The sequence below is a fragment of the Oncorhynchus mykiss genome, chromosome 25 (genome assembly GCF_013265735.2).
Source record: "Oncorhynchus mykiss isolate Arlee chromosome 25, USDA_OmykA_1.1, whole genome shotgun sequence".
In the NCBI taxonomy this organism is placed as follows: domain Eukaryota; kingdom Metazoa; phylum Chordata; class Actinopteri; order Salmoniformes; family Salmonidae; genus Oncorhynchus; species Oncorhynchus mykiss.
Window position 1 is genome coordinate 5,042,601 of NC_048589.1, and position 15,248 is coordinate 5,057,848.

General features: G+C 42.8%; 1 protein-coding gene across 1 annotated transcript in view; it reads left to right on the plus strand.

The window, feature by feature from the left end:
• Positions 1-15,248, plus strand: part of LOC110505249 (MAM domain-containing glycosylphosphatidylinositol anchor protein 1-like) — a 297,185-nt gene that overhangs the window by 151,725 nt on the left and 130,212 nt on the right. Inside the window, exons 4-5 of the mRNA XM_036962249.1 lie at positions 3,620-3,816; positions 12,877-13,009. Coding sequence (XP_036818144.1) covers positions 3,620-3,816; positions 12,877-13,009 — 330 coding nt within the window. The remainder of the gene's footprint in view (positions 1-3,619; positions 3,817-12,876; positions 13,010-15,248) is intronic.

A 15,248-nucleotide genomic window follows, 5' to 3' on the forward strand; every position in this document is an offset into this window, starting at 1 on the left:
CCCAAGCTTTAAACATCCCAAGGAGCACTGTGCAAGCGATAATATTGAAATGGAAGGAGTATCAGACCACTGCAAATCTACCAAGACCTGGCCGTCCCTCTAAACTTTCAGCTCATACAAGGAGAAGACTGATCAGAGATGCAGCCAAGAGGCCCATGATCACTCTGGATGAACTGCAGAGATCTACAGCTGAGGTGGGAGACTCTGTCCATAGGACAACAATCAGTCGTATATTGCACAAATCTGGCCTTTATGGAAGAGTGGCAAGAAGAAAGCCATTTCTTAACCTGTTAGAGCTCTAGGGGCGCTATTTCATTTTTGGATAAAAAACGTTCCCGTTTTAAGCGCGATATTTTGTCACGAAAAGATGCTCGACTATGCATATATATAGTTTTGGAAAGAAAACACTCTGAAGTTTCAGAATCTGCAAAGATTTTGTATGTAAGTGCCCCAGAACTCATTCTACAGGCGAAACCAAGATGATGCATCAACCAGGAATTAGCAGAATTTCTGAAGCTCTGTTTTCCATTGTCTACTTATATGGCTGTGATTGCGCAAGGAATGAGCCTACACTTTCTGTCGTTCGCCCAAGGTCTTAGCAGCATTGTGACGTATTTGTAGGCATATCATTGGAAGATTGACCATAAGAGACTACATTTTCCAAGTGTCCGCCTGGTGTCCTGCGTCGAATTCGGTGCGCAATTGCCAGCTGCTTCTACTTTACCATTTGATTCAGGGGAGAAAGCATGTGTCCAAGAACGATGTATCAATGAAGAGATATGTGAAAAACACCTTGATGATTGATTCTAAACAACGTTTGCCATGTTTTCAGTCGATATTATGGAGTTAATTTGGAAAAAAGTTCGCGTTTTGAGGACTGAATTTTCTGATTTTTTTTGGTAGCCAAATGTGATGTATAAAACGGAGCTATTTCTAATACACAAGGAATCTTTTTGGAAAAACTGAGCATCTGCTATCTAACTGAGAGTATCCTCATTGAAAACATCAGAAGTTCTTCAAAGGTAAATTATTTTATTTGAAGGCTTTTATGTTTTTGTTAATGTTGCGTGCTGGATGCTGACGCTAATGCTAACGCTAAATGCTAACGCTAAATGCTAACGCTAGCTAGCTACTTTTACACAAATGATTGTTTTCCTATGGTTGAGAAGCATATTTTGAAAATCTGAGATGACAGTGTTGTTTACAAAAGGCTAAGCTTGAGAGATGGCATATTTATTTCATTTCATTTGCGATTTTCATAAATAGTTAACGTTGTGTTATGCTAATGAGCTTGCTGATAGATTTACACAATCCTGGATACAGGGGTTTTTTCATAGCTAAACGTGACGCAGAAAACGGAGCGATTTGTCCTAAACAAATAATCTTTCAGGAAAAACTGAACATTTGCTATCTGAGAGTCTCCTCATTGAAAACATCTGAAGTTCTTCAAAGGTAAATGATTTTATTTGAATGCTTTTCTGTTTTTTTGTGTAAATATTGCCAGCTGAATGCTAATGCTAAATGCTACGTTAGCCATCAATACTGTTACACAAATGCTTGTTTTGCAATGGTTGAGAAGCATATTTTGAAAATCTGAGATGACAGTGTTGTTAACAAAAGGCTAAGCTTGAGAGCTAGCATATTTATTTCATTTCATTTGCGATTTTCATGAATAGTTAACGTTGCGTTATGGTAATGAGCTTGAGTCTGTATTCACGATCCCGGATCCGGGATGGGGAGATCAGAAAGGTTAAAGATATCCATAAAAAGTGTCGTTTAAAGTTTGCCACAAGCCATCTGGGAGACACACCAAACATGTGGAAGAAGGTGCTCTGGTCAGATGAAACCAAAATTGAACTTTTTGGCAACAATGCAAAACGTTATGTTTGGTGTAAAAGCAACACAGCTGAACACACCATCCCCACTGTCAAACATGGTGGTGGCAGCATCATGGTTTGGGCCTGCTTTTCTTCAGCAGGGACAGGGAAGATGGTTAAAATTGATGGGAAGATGGATGGAGCCAAATACAGGACCATTCTGGAAGAAAACCTGATGGAGTCTGCAAAAGACCTGAGACTGGGACGGAGATTTGTCTTCCAACAAGACAATGATCCAAAACATAAAGCAAAATCTACAATGGAATGGTTCAAAAATAAACATATCCAGGTGTTAGAATGGCCAAGTCAAAGTCCAGACCTGAATCCAATCGAGAATCTGTGGAAAGAACTGAAAACTGCTGTTCACAAATGCTCTCCATCCAACCTCACTGAGCTCGAGCTGTTTTGCAAGGAGGAATGGGAAAAAATGTCAGTCTCTCGATGTGCAAACCTGATAGAGACATACCCCAAGCGACTTACAGCTGTAATCGCAGCAAAAGGTGGCGCTACAAAGTATTAACTTAAAGGAGGCTGAATAATTTTGCACGCCCAATTTTTCAGTTTTTGATTTGTTAAAAAAGTTTGAAATATCCAATAAATGTCGTTCCACTTCATGATTGTGTCCCACTTGTTGTTGATTCTTCACAAAAAAAATACAGTTTTATATCTTTATGTTTGAAGCCTGAAATGTGGCAAAAGGTCGCAAAGTTCAAGTGGGCCGAATACTTTCGCACTGTATTTCATTGTTTTGATGTTTTCCCTATTATTTTACAATAGTAAAAATAAAGAAAAACCATTGAATGGGTAGATGTGTAAAAACATTTGACTGGTACTGTGTATGCATGTAATTGTATTTCATTTTATGCTCATATTATTGTATAAGCCCTGAAAATGTCATGTTTATAGGACATTCAGTTTTTGAGATATTTCAATTTGTGTTTGTTAATCTGTGTCCTCCTGTGTCATTTTTTGGAGAAGGCTTTGCAATTAATTGACCCCAAATTCCTTTTGCCTTTGTGTTGAAAGATGAGTTAGGGGACAGGATGTGTGTGCGTTTCTGTGTGCGTGTGAGAGAGAATGTGTGTGTGTGAGAGAGAGAGAGCGGAACGGAAAGAAAGAGAGAGAATCTACTTGTACATTGTGTACTGTACTGTTCCATTTCTCCCCACTTGAAGAAGAGAAGCCTTTTAACAATACTGTCTTTTCTGGGATAGTTGTCTAAAAGAGACAATTTAGCATGGCTCTTTTCCTAATAACAGTGAGTAGTCGGCTAATAAACTGGTCCCAATCAACCTTCAGCCTTATCAAGTTGTATTTAGTGTTTAGATGTGCTTCTATCTTTATCTCTTAGTCACAATAGAATAGAGGGCTGCTCCTAAATAACACAGCAAGGAAGCAACAAGTGCCTGAGTCACGTAGACACACACATACAGTTCCCTGCTGAATCTACAGTGCCTATCATAAGTATTCATCCCCTTTTGATTTCTTGACATTTATGTGTGATTAAAATGGTTTTGGGCAGGCAAACCTTTCGTGTAGATATTTTCCTGATTCATTTGTGGAGTGTCTCAGTGTGGTGTAAGGTACAGTAGGTGAAGGCTGTGTACATTACTGATGTCTAACCATTGTGAGGAAGGTCCCCACATAGTCTGTAAAATATGATTGATGGAATTTAGTATAGTTTGGATGAACGTATTCTTGATATTGATGAAGTGCATCTGTGTGTCTGTGTGTGTGCCCAGACCTTGACAAACCAGTTCTGACGGTGCACCAGACCATCAGCGATGTGCGCGGGAGCTTCTACCAGGAGAAGACGGTGTTCCTCCGCTGTACTGTCAACTCCAACCCCCCGGCCCGCTTCATCTGGAAACGAGGCACCATTCCCATAGAGCAGAGCAAGGATCAAGGAGTGGACATCTACGAACCGCTATACACACAGGTATGGTACGAGGACCACAAACACACATTTACACTCTTAAGCTACTAGCATTGTACCCCATGCAACAGATCAAGGATAACAGACCCACAACCCATTGAATAATATATGCGCAGGCTCACTACATACCCACACACAAATTAACCGCAACAAAGAAAGGATAACTGAGTGGACATCTACACTCTAAAAGATGTTGAGTTAAAAACAACCCAATTTAGATGCTGGACTGAACACATGCTGGGTTATTTTGACCCAGACAGTTGGGTTGCGTTAATAACAGAGCATGTTGGGTTGTTTGGATCACCCAAACATGGGTTAATTTTATCCAGGTCACCCGTGATACAATGTCGGGAGACGATGTGGAAACTGGCCACTATGGCTAACAGTGAGCATTGTTACCTTAAAGTAGGTTTCAGTTTTGCTAGGGCAGCGTTTCCCAAACTCGGCCCTCGGGACCCCAAGGCATGCACGTTTATTTTTTTGCCCTAACATTACACAGCTGATTCAAATGATGAAAGCTGTATGATTAGTTGATTATTTTAATCTGCTGTGTATCGCTGGGGCAAAACCAAAACGTGCACTCCTTGTGGTCCCGAGGACCAAATTTGGGAAAACCTGCACTATGGTGTTGTGGACAGGAATGGGGGATGGGTGTATGCATCTGCCTCTGCCTCTCGTCCAAAGGTTGCACATTCAAATCCAGCGATAGGAAGTTGTTTTTGATATTTTTGTTTTAATTCTATCCCAAATCTTAATCCATATGGATATGCATAGGCCCTTGGGGAACTCATTCAATTCTGTAAGCCTAATTAAAGCTTCAAAAGTGTAGTTGTTTAACCTTAACATGTGATAACATACAACGGAACAGATGAACTGGAATGACATTTACTCTCACGCGTGGACAAAAATAACTATCTGAAAGCCATGCCCCTACTAAGCCACGCCTCCATTCTTTTGAGCTGACCCGCTGGGTCATATCTCAATAACCCAGCATCAATAACACAGCACCCAGCATCAATTACCCAGCAATTCTTTAAGAAATCAATCCAACTAAAAGGTGCTGCATGTTCAATCCGATGTCTACATTGGCCATGCAGCATATACAGTGATACGGACTCTGTCGAAGTCAGAATCATACTTCTTGTGTTTCGCGGAGCAGAGCTGTTGTGAAGGAAGTTGTCAAGGAAGTGAGTTTGTGTTTATACAAGACCTCCCGCCCACCAATCATGTCAATGTGGCGCTATATAGAGCTATGCTTAGCCATACGCATTGTTACAAAACTTGTGAGGCGCACGGCGATGCGGTACAGAGCTCAAATTGGCCTTTGGAGGCTCCGCAATTGTGTCACACCCTCCATACGGAGCCTGACCACATTTTCGGATCAACCATGAATTGGCTTTAAGTGAACCAATGCCTGAAACCCAGCAGTTGGGTCAACCAAGATTTTTAGAGTTAACTGCTCATCAGATTGCAGCCCAAATAAACGTTTGACAGAGTTCAAGTAACAGACACATCTCAACATCAACTGTTCAGAGGAGACCGTGTGAATTAGGCCTTTATGGTCGAATTGCTTAAAATAAATAATAAGAAGAGACTTGCTTGGGCCAAGAAACACGAGCACTGGACATTACACCGGTGGGAATCTGTTTTTTGGTCTGATGAGCCAAATGTGAGATTTTTGGTTCCAACCAAAGTGTCTTTGTGAGACGCAGAGTAGGTGAACGGATGATCTCTCCATGTGTGGTTCCCACCGTGAAGCATGGAGGAGGAGGTGTGATCTGTGTGGGTGCTTTGCTGGTGACACTGTCTGTGATTTATTTAGAATTCAAGGCACACTTAACCAACATGGCTAGCACAACATTTTGCAGCGATACAACATCCCATCTGGTTAATACTCCAGGTTGGGTAAGGGCTATTTGACGAAGAAGGATGGAGTGCTGCATCAGATGACCTGGCCTCCACAACACAGATGAGATGGTTTGGGATGAGTTGGACTGCAGAGTGAAGGGAAAGCAGCCAACAAGTGCTCATCGTATGTGGGAACTCCAACAAGACTGTTAGAAAAGCAATCCAGGTGAATCTGGTTGAGAGAATACCAAGAGAATACAAAGCTGTCAAAGCAAAGGGTGGCCACTTTGAAGAATCTAAAATCAAATGTAATTTGTTTCAAACTTTCCTGGTTACTGCATGATTCCATATGTGATATTTAAAAGTTTGATGTCTTCACTTTTATTCTTCAATGTAGAAAAATGGTGCTTACTTGCTTCCTGCCAACTTGCTGCCAGCCTATTTGGCATATTGACGGCATGCTCAGTCACACAAACACAATTTAACTTCCACCTACTGATTGGCAACTCATTTCCATCTCTGCGACTTCTTACCTCATTTCCCTGTCACTCTCTCTCTCCCTCTCTTTCTCTTTATTTTGGCAGATGACACTGGCAGGAAACTAATCAGGATAGCTAATCAGCTAATCCGGAACATCTGTGGACTATGTACAGTTGAAGTCGGAAGTTTACATACACTTAGGTTGAAGTTATTAAAACTTGTTTTTCAACGACTGCACAAATTTCTTGTTAACAAACTATAGTTGTGGTATGTCGGTTAGGACATCTACTTTGTGCATGATACACAACATATTTCCAACAATTGTTTACAGACAGATTATTTTACTTATAATTCACTGTATCACAATTCCAGTGGGTCAGAAGTTGACTGTGCCTTTAAACAACTTGAATAATTCCAGAAAATGATGTCATGGCTTCAGAAGCTTCTGATAGGCTAATTGACATAATTTGAGTCAATTGGAGGTGAACCTGTGGATGTATTTCAAGGCCTACCTTCAAACTCAGTGCCTCTTTGCTTGACATCATGGGAAAATCAAAAGAAATCAGGCAAGACCTCAGAAAAAAATGGTAGACCTCCACAAGGCCGGTTCATCCTTCGGAGCAATTGCCAAATGCCTAAAGGTACCACACTCATCTGTACAAACAATTGTACGCAATTATAAACACCATGGGACCACGCAGCCTTCAGCTCAGGAAGGAGACGCATTCTGTCTCCTAGAGATGAAAGCACGTTGGTGCAAAGAGTGCAAATCAATCCCAGAACAACAGCAAAGGACCTTGTGAAGATGCTGGAGGAAACATGTATAAAAATATATATATCCACAGTGAAACGAGTCCTATAGTGACATAACCTGAAAGGCTGCTCAGCAAGGAAGAAGGCACTGCTCCAAAACCGCCATAAGAAAGCCAGACTACGGTTTGCAACTACACACGGGGGACAAATATCTTACTTTTTGGAGAAATGTCCCCTGGTCTGATGAAACTGTTTGGCCATAATGACCATCGTTATGTTTGGAGGAAAAGGGGGAGGCTTGCAAGCCGAAGAACACCATCCCAATCGTGAAGCATTGGGGTGGCAGCATCATGTTGTGGGGGTGGCAGCATCATGTTGTGGGGGTGCTTTGCTGCAGAAGGGTCTGTGCACTTCACAAAATAGATGGCATCATGAGGAAGGGAAATATGTGGATATATTGAAGCAACATCTCAAGACATCAGTCAGGAAGATAAAGCTTCGTCGCAAATTGGTCTTCCAAATGGACAATGACCCCAAGCATACTTCCAAAGTTGTGGCAAAATAGCTTAAGGACAACAAAGTCAAAATATTGGAGTGGCCATCACAACGCCATGACCTCAATCCTATAGAAAATGTGTGTGTGAACTAAAAAAGCCTGTGCGAGCAAAGCCTACAAACCTGATTCAGTTACACCAGCTCTGTCAGGAGGAACGGGCCAAAACTCAGCCAACTTATTGTGGGAAGCTTGTGGAAGGCTATCCGAAACGTTTGACCCAAGTTAAACAATTTAAAGGCAAATCTACTAAATACTAATTTAGTGTCTGTAATCTTCTGACCCACTGGGAATGTGGTGAAAGAAATAAAAGCTAAAATAAATCATTCTCTCTACTATTATTCTGACATTTCACATTCTTAAAATAAAGTGGTGATCCTAACTGACCTAAAACAGGGAATTCTTACAAGGATTAAATGTCAGCAATTGTGAAAAACTGAGTTTAAATGTATTTGGCTAAGGTGTATGTAAACTTTCGACTTCAACTGTATGTGTGTGTCAGAATGAGGTGCGGATCTGAGTGAGAGTGATGTGTGTCTTGTATTTATCCATTGTGTGTGTGTGTGTGTGTGTGTGTGTGAGAATGCAGTGTGGATCTGAGTGATGTGTGTCGGTGAGCAAGAATGTTATTGTGTGCGTGTGCATTCTCCTGCCTTTGCGCATGAGTCCTTACAAGCGACTACAGTATGTCCGTATCTGCGCTGGGAATAAGCGGAGTTCATGTACAGAGTTATGACTTTAATGGCGTTTCCAGAATCCCTGCTTGCACCTCTGAGTCCGGGGAACATCTGTGATGTCCTGTGTGTGTGTGTCCTGTGTTTTAGAGTGTCGCTGGAAGGATCTGAGAGAAGGGGGAGACTTGGGACATAAACAAATCCAGGATCATCAGCTTTTCCGAGCCTCTGAAAATGTGACGCTGAACCCAAATGTCCACTTCTCTGCCCCCTACCTCTGTGATCAGAGAAAAGAGGAGGATGGAAAGGGGAACGGTGTGTCTGAACCTAAGCCTGACTGTCAATGACCTCATTCTCTCTCCCTTTTAACTTTCTCACCATTTTTCTCTCTCTCTCCCCTCTACACAAACCCTTATTGATACAGTACACAATGCTCCTATACCGTTTTCAACCACAACACACACAGAAGCACTCATCTTCTGCAGCAGAACCCCTATCTTTAAAACCACAGGTCCCTTTAAACCCCAGCATCCGTCACCAAACAGCAACATAAAAACAGTCTAGTTAGTGCCTCCAATCCATTCTGACAGCACCTCTATGAGCAAAACAAACACCAGGGCACATGCTAGAACAGCTACCCCAGCAGCGGTCCCCGCCCGTTGGGCATGAATCAAAGGAAACCTCCTTTTGTCTGGGGCTCTGGGGGAGCCCTGGCCAAGGAAAAAAGAGGGCTGTCTGGGTGCAGAGTGACCACACAGCTCGGGGCGAAGTGGGCAACGCCGAAACGCCAAGGGGCTGCCAATAGAAGGGGAGCGGGAGGGGAGAAGGTTAGAGAGGGTAGAAGAGGTCATGTTTGCCTGGATCATGCTCAGTAGGTCACAATGTAAACAGTTTTGCAACATAAACAATGAAAATGGTTTATATGCGTCTTACATTGTGTGTTTTGTGCCTCCTCAACACAACTCAGGTTTTTTCTGTGACTATACAGTAAGTGCAAACCAAGGCTGTTGAGTCTGAATACAGCTGCACAGTAATGTCTCTTATCGATGGCGGTTATGATATCGTTTAGGACCTTGAGGGTGGCTGAGGTGCACCCATGACCAGCTCCGAAACCAGATTGCATAGCGGAGAAGTTACGGTGGGATTCGAAATGGTCGTTAATCTGTTTGTTAACTTGGATTTCAAAGACCTTACAAAGGCAGGGTAGAATAGATATAGGTCTGTAGCAGTTTGGGTCTATAGTGTCTCCCCCTTTGAAGAGGGGGATGACCGCGGCAGCTTTCCAATCTTTGGGGATCTCAGACGATATGAAAGAGAGGTTGAACAGGCTAGTAATAGGGGTTGCAACAATTTCGGCAGATCATTTTTGAAAGAGAGGGTCCAGATTGTTTAGCCCAGCTGATTTGTAGAGGTCCAGATTTTGCAGCTCTTTTAAAACATCAGCTATCTGGATTTGGGTGAAGGAGAAATGGGGGAGTCGTGGGCGAGTTGCTGTGGGGGGTGCAGGGCTGTTGACCGGGGTAGGGATATCATAACTGCCATCGATAAGAGACAATACTGTACAGCCATATTCATTGACCTAGCCAAGGCTTTCGACTCTGTCAATCACCACATTCTTATCGGCAGACTCAACAGCCTTGGGTTCTCTAATCACTGCCTCGCCTGGTTCACCAACTACTTCTCTGATAGGGTTCAGTGTGTCAAATCGGAGGGCCTGTTGTCCAGACCTCTGGCAGTCTCTATGGGGGTGCCACAGGGTTCAATTCTCGGGCCGACTCTCTTCTCTGTATCCATCAATGATGTCGCTCTTGCTGCTGGTGATTCTTTGATCCACCTCTACGCAGACGACATCATTCTGTATACCTCTGGCCCTTCGTTGGACACTGTGTTATTAACTAACCTCCAGATGCCATACACCTTCAATGCCATACAACTCTCCTTCTGTGGCCTCCAACTGCTCTTAAATGCAAGTAAAACTAAATGCATGCTCTTCAACCGATTGCTGCCTGCAACTGCCCGCCCGTCCAGCATCACTACTCTGGGCGGTTCTGACCTAGAATATGTAAGACAACTACAAATACCTAGGTGTCTCCTTCCAGACCCACATTAAGCATATCTAATCCAATATTAAATCTAGAATCATTCCTATATTGCAACAAAGCATCCTTCACTCATACTGCCAAACATACCCTCGTAAAACTGACTATCCTATCGATCCTCAACTTCGGCGATGTCATTTACAAAATAGCCTCCAACACTCAACAAATTGGATGCAGTCTATCACAGTGCATCTGTTTTGTCACCAAAGCCCCATATACTACCCACTACTGCGACCTGTATGCTCTCGTTGGCTGGCCCTCGCTTCATACTCGTCGCCAAACCCACTGGCTCCAGGTCATCTACAAGTCTTTGCTTGGTAAAACCCCGCCTTATCTCATTTCACTGGTCACCATAGCAGCACCCACCCTTAGCACGTGATCCAGCAGGTATATTTCACTGGTCACCCCCAAAGCGAACTCTTCCTTTGGCCGTCTTTCCTTCCAGTTCTCTGCTGCCAATGACTGGAACGAACTGCAAAAAATTACTGAAGCCAGTGTCTCATATCTCCCTCACGAACTTCAAGCACCAGCTGTCAGAGCAGCTCACAGATCATTGCACCTGTACATAGCCCATCTGTAAATAGCCCATCCAACTCCCACATCCCAATACTGTATTTATTTATTTTGCTCCTTTTCACCCCAGTATCTCTACTTGCACTTCTATCACTCCAGTGTTTAATTCTTATATCATAATTTCCTTCGCCACTATTGCCTATTTTACTGCCTTACCTCCCTTATCCTACCTCATTTGCACACACTGTGTATATACTTATTTTTTAAATCTACTGTATTATTGACTGTATGTTTGTTTATTCCATGTGTAACTCTGTGTTGTTGTATGTGTCGAACTGCTTTGCTTTTTCTTGGTCATGTCAGAGTTGTAAATGAGAACTTTTTCTCAACTAGCCTACCTGGTTAAATAAAGGTTAAATAAAATAAAATAATTAAATGTATATACTGTATATTTTTTATACATCTCCCGTTTGGCGTGTCTTTTGTGATGTGGTTCACATCAGCACTGACAGATGTGTTTACTTTGACAACTGCGTCTGAGTTTTAATCATTCCTTCTCCCCCTTCTGTTCCATGCTGGCTGAAGACCTAGCTAGCCAAGAACTAACAAACACCAGACATGGATGAAAAGGGAAACATATGTATCTTTGCAATAGATGAATAGTGTACACTTTTAATCGTATTTGCTGACACCCTCCAGTCAAATTTTGGCACCAGTAGAGTAGTTCTAGCTATATAAACCAAGCCTCTTTGGAAACACGCCTTCTCTGATGTTGCACCTTAAAATTGCCAATAATGTACCTTAGGGGACAAGATAGTATAGGTACAAAAGCGTAGCTTTGGAAAACTTTCTTGCTTATTGCTGCCTTTCATAGTTTGGAAAGTGCATTGCACACTTGTTCACAAAACACCTATATACAGTATATTTTCCACTATCCCTAACACACCCCACCACCCCTTAAAACGTTGGCCCCTTACAGTACTTATTTAAATAAAGTTGAATTAAATAAAAAAAATAGAAAAACAACGACTGCGTGGCTTTGCACGACACCAACCCCATCATCAAGTTTGCTGATGACACCAGGTTTATAGGCCTAATAACCAATAATGACGAGTCAGCCTATAGGGAAGAGGTAAGTGAACTGGCATCTCCCTTAATGTCAGCAAAACGAAGGAGTTGATTGTTGACTCCAGGAAGCAGAGAAGTAACCATGTCTTGATCCACATCAATGGTACTGCAGTAGAGAGTCGGCATCCACATCCCTGAGGACTTGAAATGGATCAACAACACACCACTCTTGTCAAGAGGGCGCAATAGCGTCTCTACTTCCTAAGGCGGCTAAAGAAAAAAAAAATTCTGTCCTGACCGGTTAAATCATGGCCTGGTACTTGAATTGCTCGGTCCACAACCGCAAGGATCTCCAGAGGGTGGTGAAGAAGGCCGAGAACATCTCTGGGACTGTGCTCCCACTCATCCAGAAGATCTACTCGAAACAGTGCCTGAAGAAGGACCGCAGCATCATCAAGGACCCCACACACACCAACCACGAGCTGTTTCTCTTCCTTACCCTCGGGCAGACGGTATCGGAACATGAGATCTGATAGCAACGGAGCATGAGGTCTGATACCTTCTATCTATAAGAGTGAATTGGACTGACCACATGCACTGACTCTCCACACTGACCCACACAGATATACAGTGCCTTGCGAAAGTATTCGGCCCCCTTGAACTTTGCGACCTTTTGCCACATTTCAGGCTTCAAACATAAAGATATAAAACTGTATTTTTTTGTGAAGAATCAACAACAAGTGGGACACAATCATGAAGTGGAACGACATTTATTGGATATTTCAAACCTTTTTAACAAATCAAAAACGGAAAAATTGGGCGTGCAAAATTATTCAGCCCCTTTACTTTCAGTGCAGCAAACTCTCTCCAGAAGTTGTAATGGATATGTGTGAGAGTGTATACACTGTGTTCAAATGACAGTGCATTAATGAATGTACCAACATGTGTATAACGGTATTTATGGTGTGTGTAAGAGATTGTGTAACTGTACTGTGTTTGTGCACATATGCATGTGTGTTTGTGAAGAATACTACTGTTATATCTGTGTAACCAGTCAATGTTTTATTTCACACAGGGGGAGACCGAGGTGCTGAAGCTGAAGAACCTGAGGCTGAAGGACTTTGCCAACTACACGTGCCAGGTGTCCGTTCGCAACGTGTGTGAAATCCCTGATAGCTCTGTCACCTTTCTCCTCACCATCGGCACCAGTAAGTAACACATTTTCCTTGCTACCACTTTTCTACACTCCTCTTTTATTTTTTGGTGTGTGTCTATAATGAAGAGACAAGCCGGTGTATAAGGTGTGAAGTGAAGGCCTGAAGTGAGTAGAAGACAAAAGCAGCTGAGTTCATCTGACTCTGGGGAAGTAGATAAAGGGCTTCGTTGCCAAAATCCCAAACTATTTCTTTAACCACTAGACCACCCCACGCCACACCTCTCTCTACTTGAATCTCCCCTTTTCTCTGTGTGAATCCATCCCTCACTTGCTCATCCCTTGTCTCACTTTGTCTCACTCCACCTCACTCCCCCTCCCATCTTTCATACACAGACACTCCATCTCGTCCTCCCTCATTCCCACTTTCCTCCATCTCTCACTCTCACTCCCACTCTCCATTTCCCTCCTTTCAGCCTCGCCCTTCATCTCTCCCCCTTCCTCTTAAATCACTCCATCTCCTCTTTCCTTCTGTCTCTAGCATTCCCTCACTCTCTCTCTCCTTATTTTCTCTCCCTCCATTGACGTACATCTCTCACTCCCTTGCTCCTCTCCTCCGTGTGTTACACTGTCTATCTGTCTTGTTATTCCCTCGCTGTGTGACACATCTCAGGTCTTCACTTCAAATTGACCTGTCAGAGGACTCTGTTATCTCCCTTCACTCAGACCCGTCTCCACGGCAATGCCATGTTACCACAGGCAACGCTGTTGCTGCCGACAACGCTGCCAGTTCCACTGCAGCCTGCCTCCAAAGGCCAATAGCTCAACAAACGAAAGCCAGAATCCTATCTGAGCCCAATCTTCTTTTTTATTCCCTTTCTCAGATTCTCGCCTCATTTCAAATGTCATCCAGCAACCCCCCCGCCTCCCTTTCAAAGATATGACCTATTTGGCTGTTTTAATGCTGCGCATATTTTTGGTAACACTTTATTTGGATGGTCCATCTGTAGATGCTACAGACAATCAGTAACATGTCAACTGCATGTCTGCTGACTTTCAACAAGAAAGTGTCTGTATACTGTGGTGGTGCTACTGAAAGGCTAAAGACATGCTGTGGAAATGCTGCTGATAGTCTACAAATAGTGTATTGTATATCTGTAGATGGAAAGTATTCCAACCCCTTGACTTTTTTCCACATTTTGTTACAATACACCTTATTCTAACATTGATGAAATCTTTTTTCCCCCTTATCAATCCACACACAATAATGTAAGTATTCAGACCCTTTGCCATGTGACTCAAAATTGAGCTCGGGTTTTTATTTAATTTTTATTAACTCTTATTTAACTAGGCAAGTCAGTTAAGAACACATTCTTATTTACAATGACGGCCCACCAAAAGACAAAAGCCTCCTGCGGGGACTGGGATTAAAAATACAAAAATAAAATATAAATATAAGACAAAACACACATCACGACAAGAGAGAGAACGCAACACTACATAAAGAGAGACCTAAGACAACAACATAGCTAGGCATCAACACATGACAACACAGTATGGTAGCAACACAACATGACAACCACACAACATGGTAGCAACACAACATGGTAGCAGCACAAAACATGGTACAAACATTAATTGGGCACAGACAAGAGCACAAAGGGCAAGAAGGTAGAGACAACAATATATAACGCAAAGCAGCCACAACAAGTGCATCCTTTTTCCATTGATCATCCTTTAGATGTTTCTACAACTTGATTGGAGTCCACCTGTGGTAAATTAAATGGATTGGACATGATTTGGAAAGAAACGCACCTGTCTATAAAAGGTCCCACAGTTGAGAGTGCATGTCAGAGCAAAAACCAAGCCATGAGGTCAAAGGAATTGTCCGACCAGCTATGAGACAAGATTGAATCGAGGCACAGATCTGGGGAAGTTTAGCAAAAAAAAAATCTGTGTCATTGAAGGTCCCCAAGAACACAGTGGCCTCCATCATTCTTAAATGGAAGAAGTTTGGAACCACTCTTCCTAGAGCTGGCCTCCCGGCCAAACTGAGCCATTGGGGGAGAAGGGCCTTGGTCGGGGAGGTGACGAAGAACCCGATGGTCACTCTGTCGGAGCTCCAGAGTTCCTCTGTGGAGTTGGTAGAACCTTCCAGAAGGACAACTATCTCTGCAGCACTCCACCAATCAGGCATTTTGGTAGATTGGCCAGGAAGAAGCGACTCCTCAGTAAAAGGCAGATTGGATTTTGCCAAAAGGCACCTAAAGGACTCTCAGACCATGATAAACACG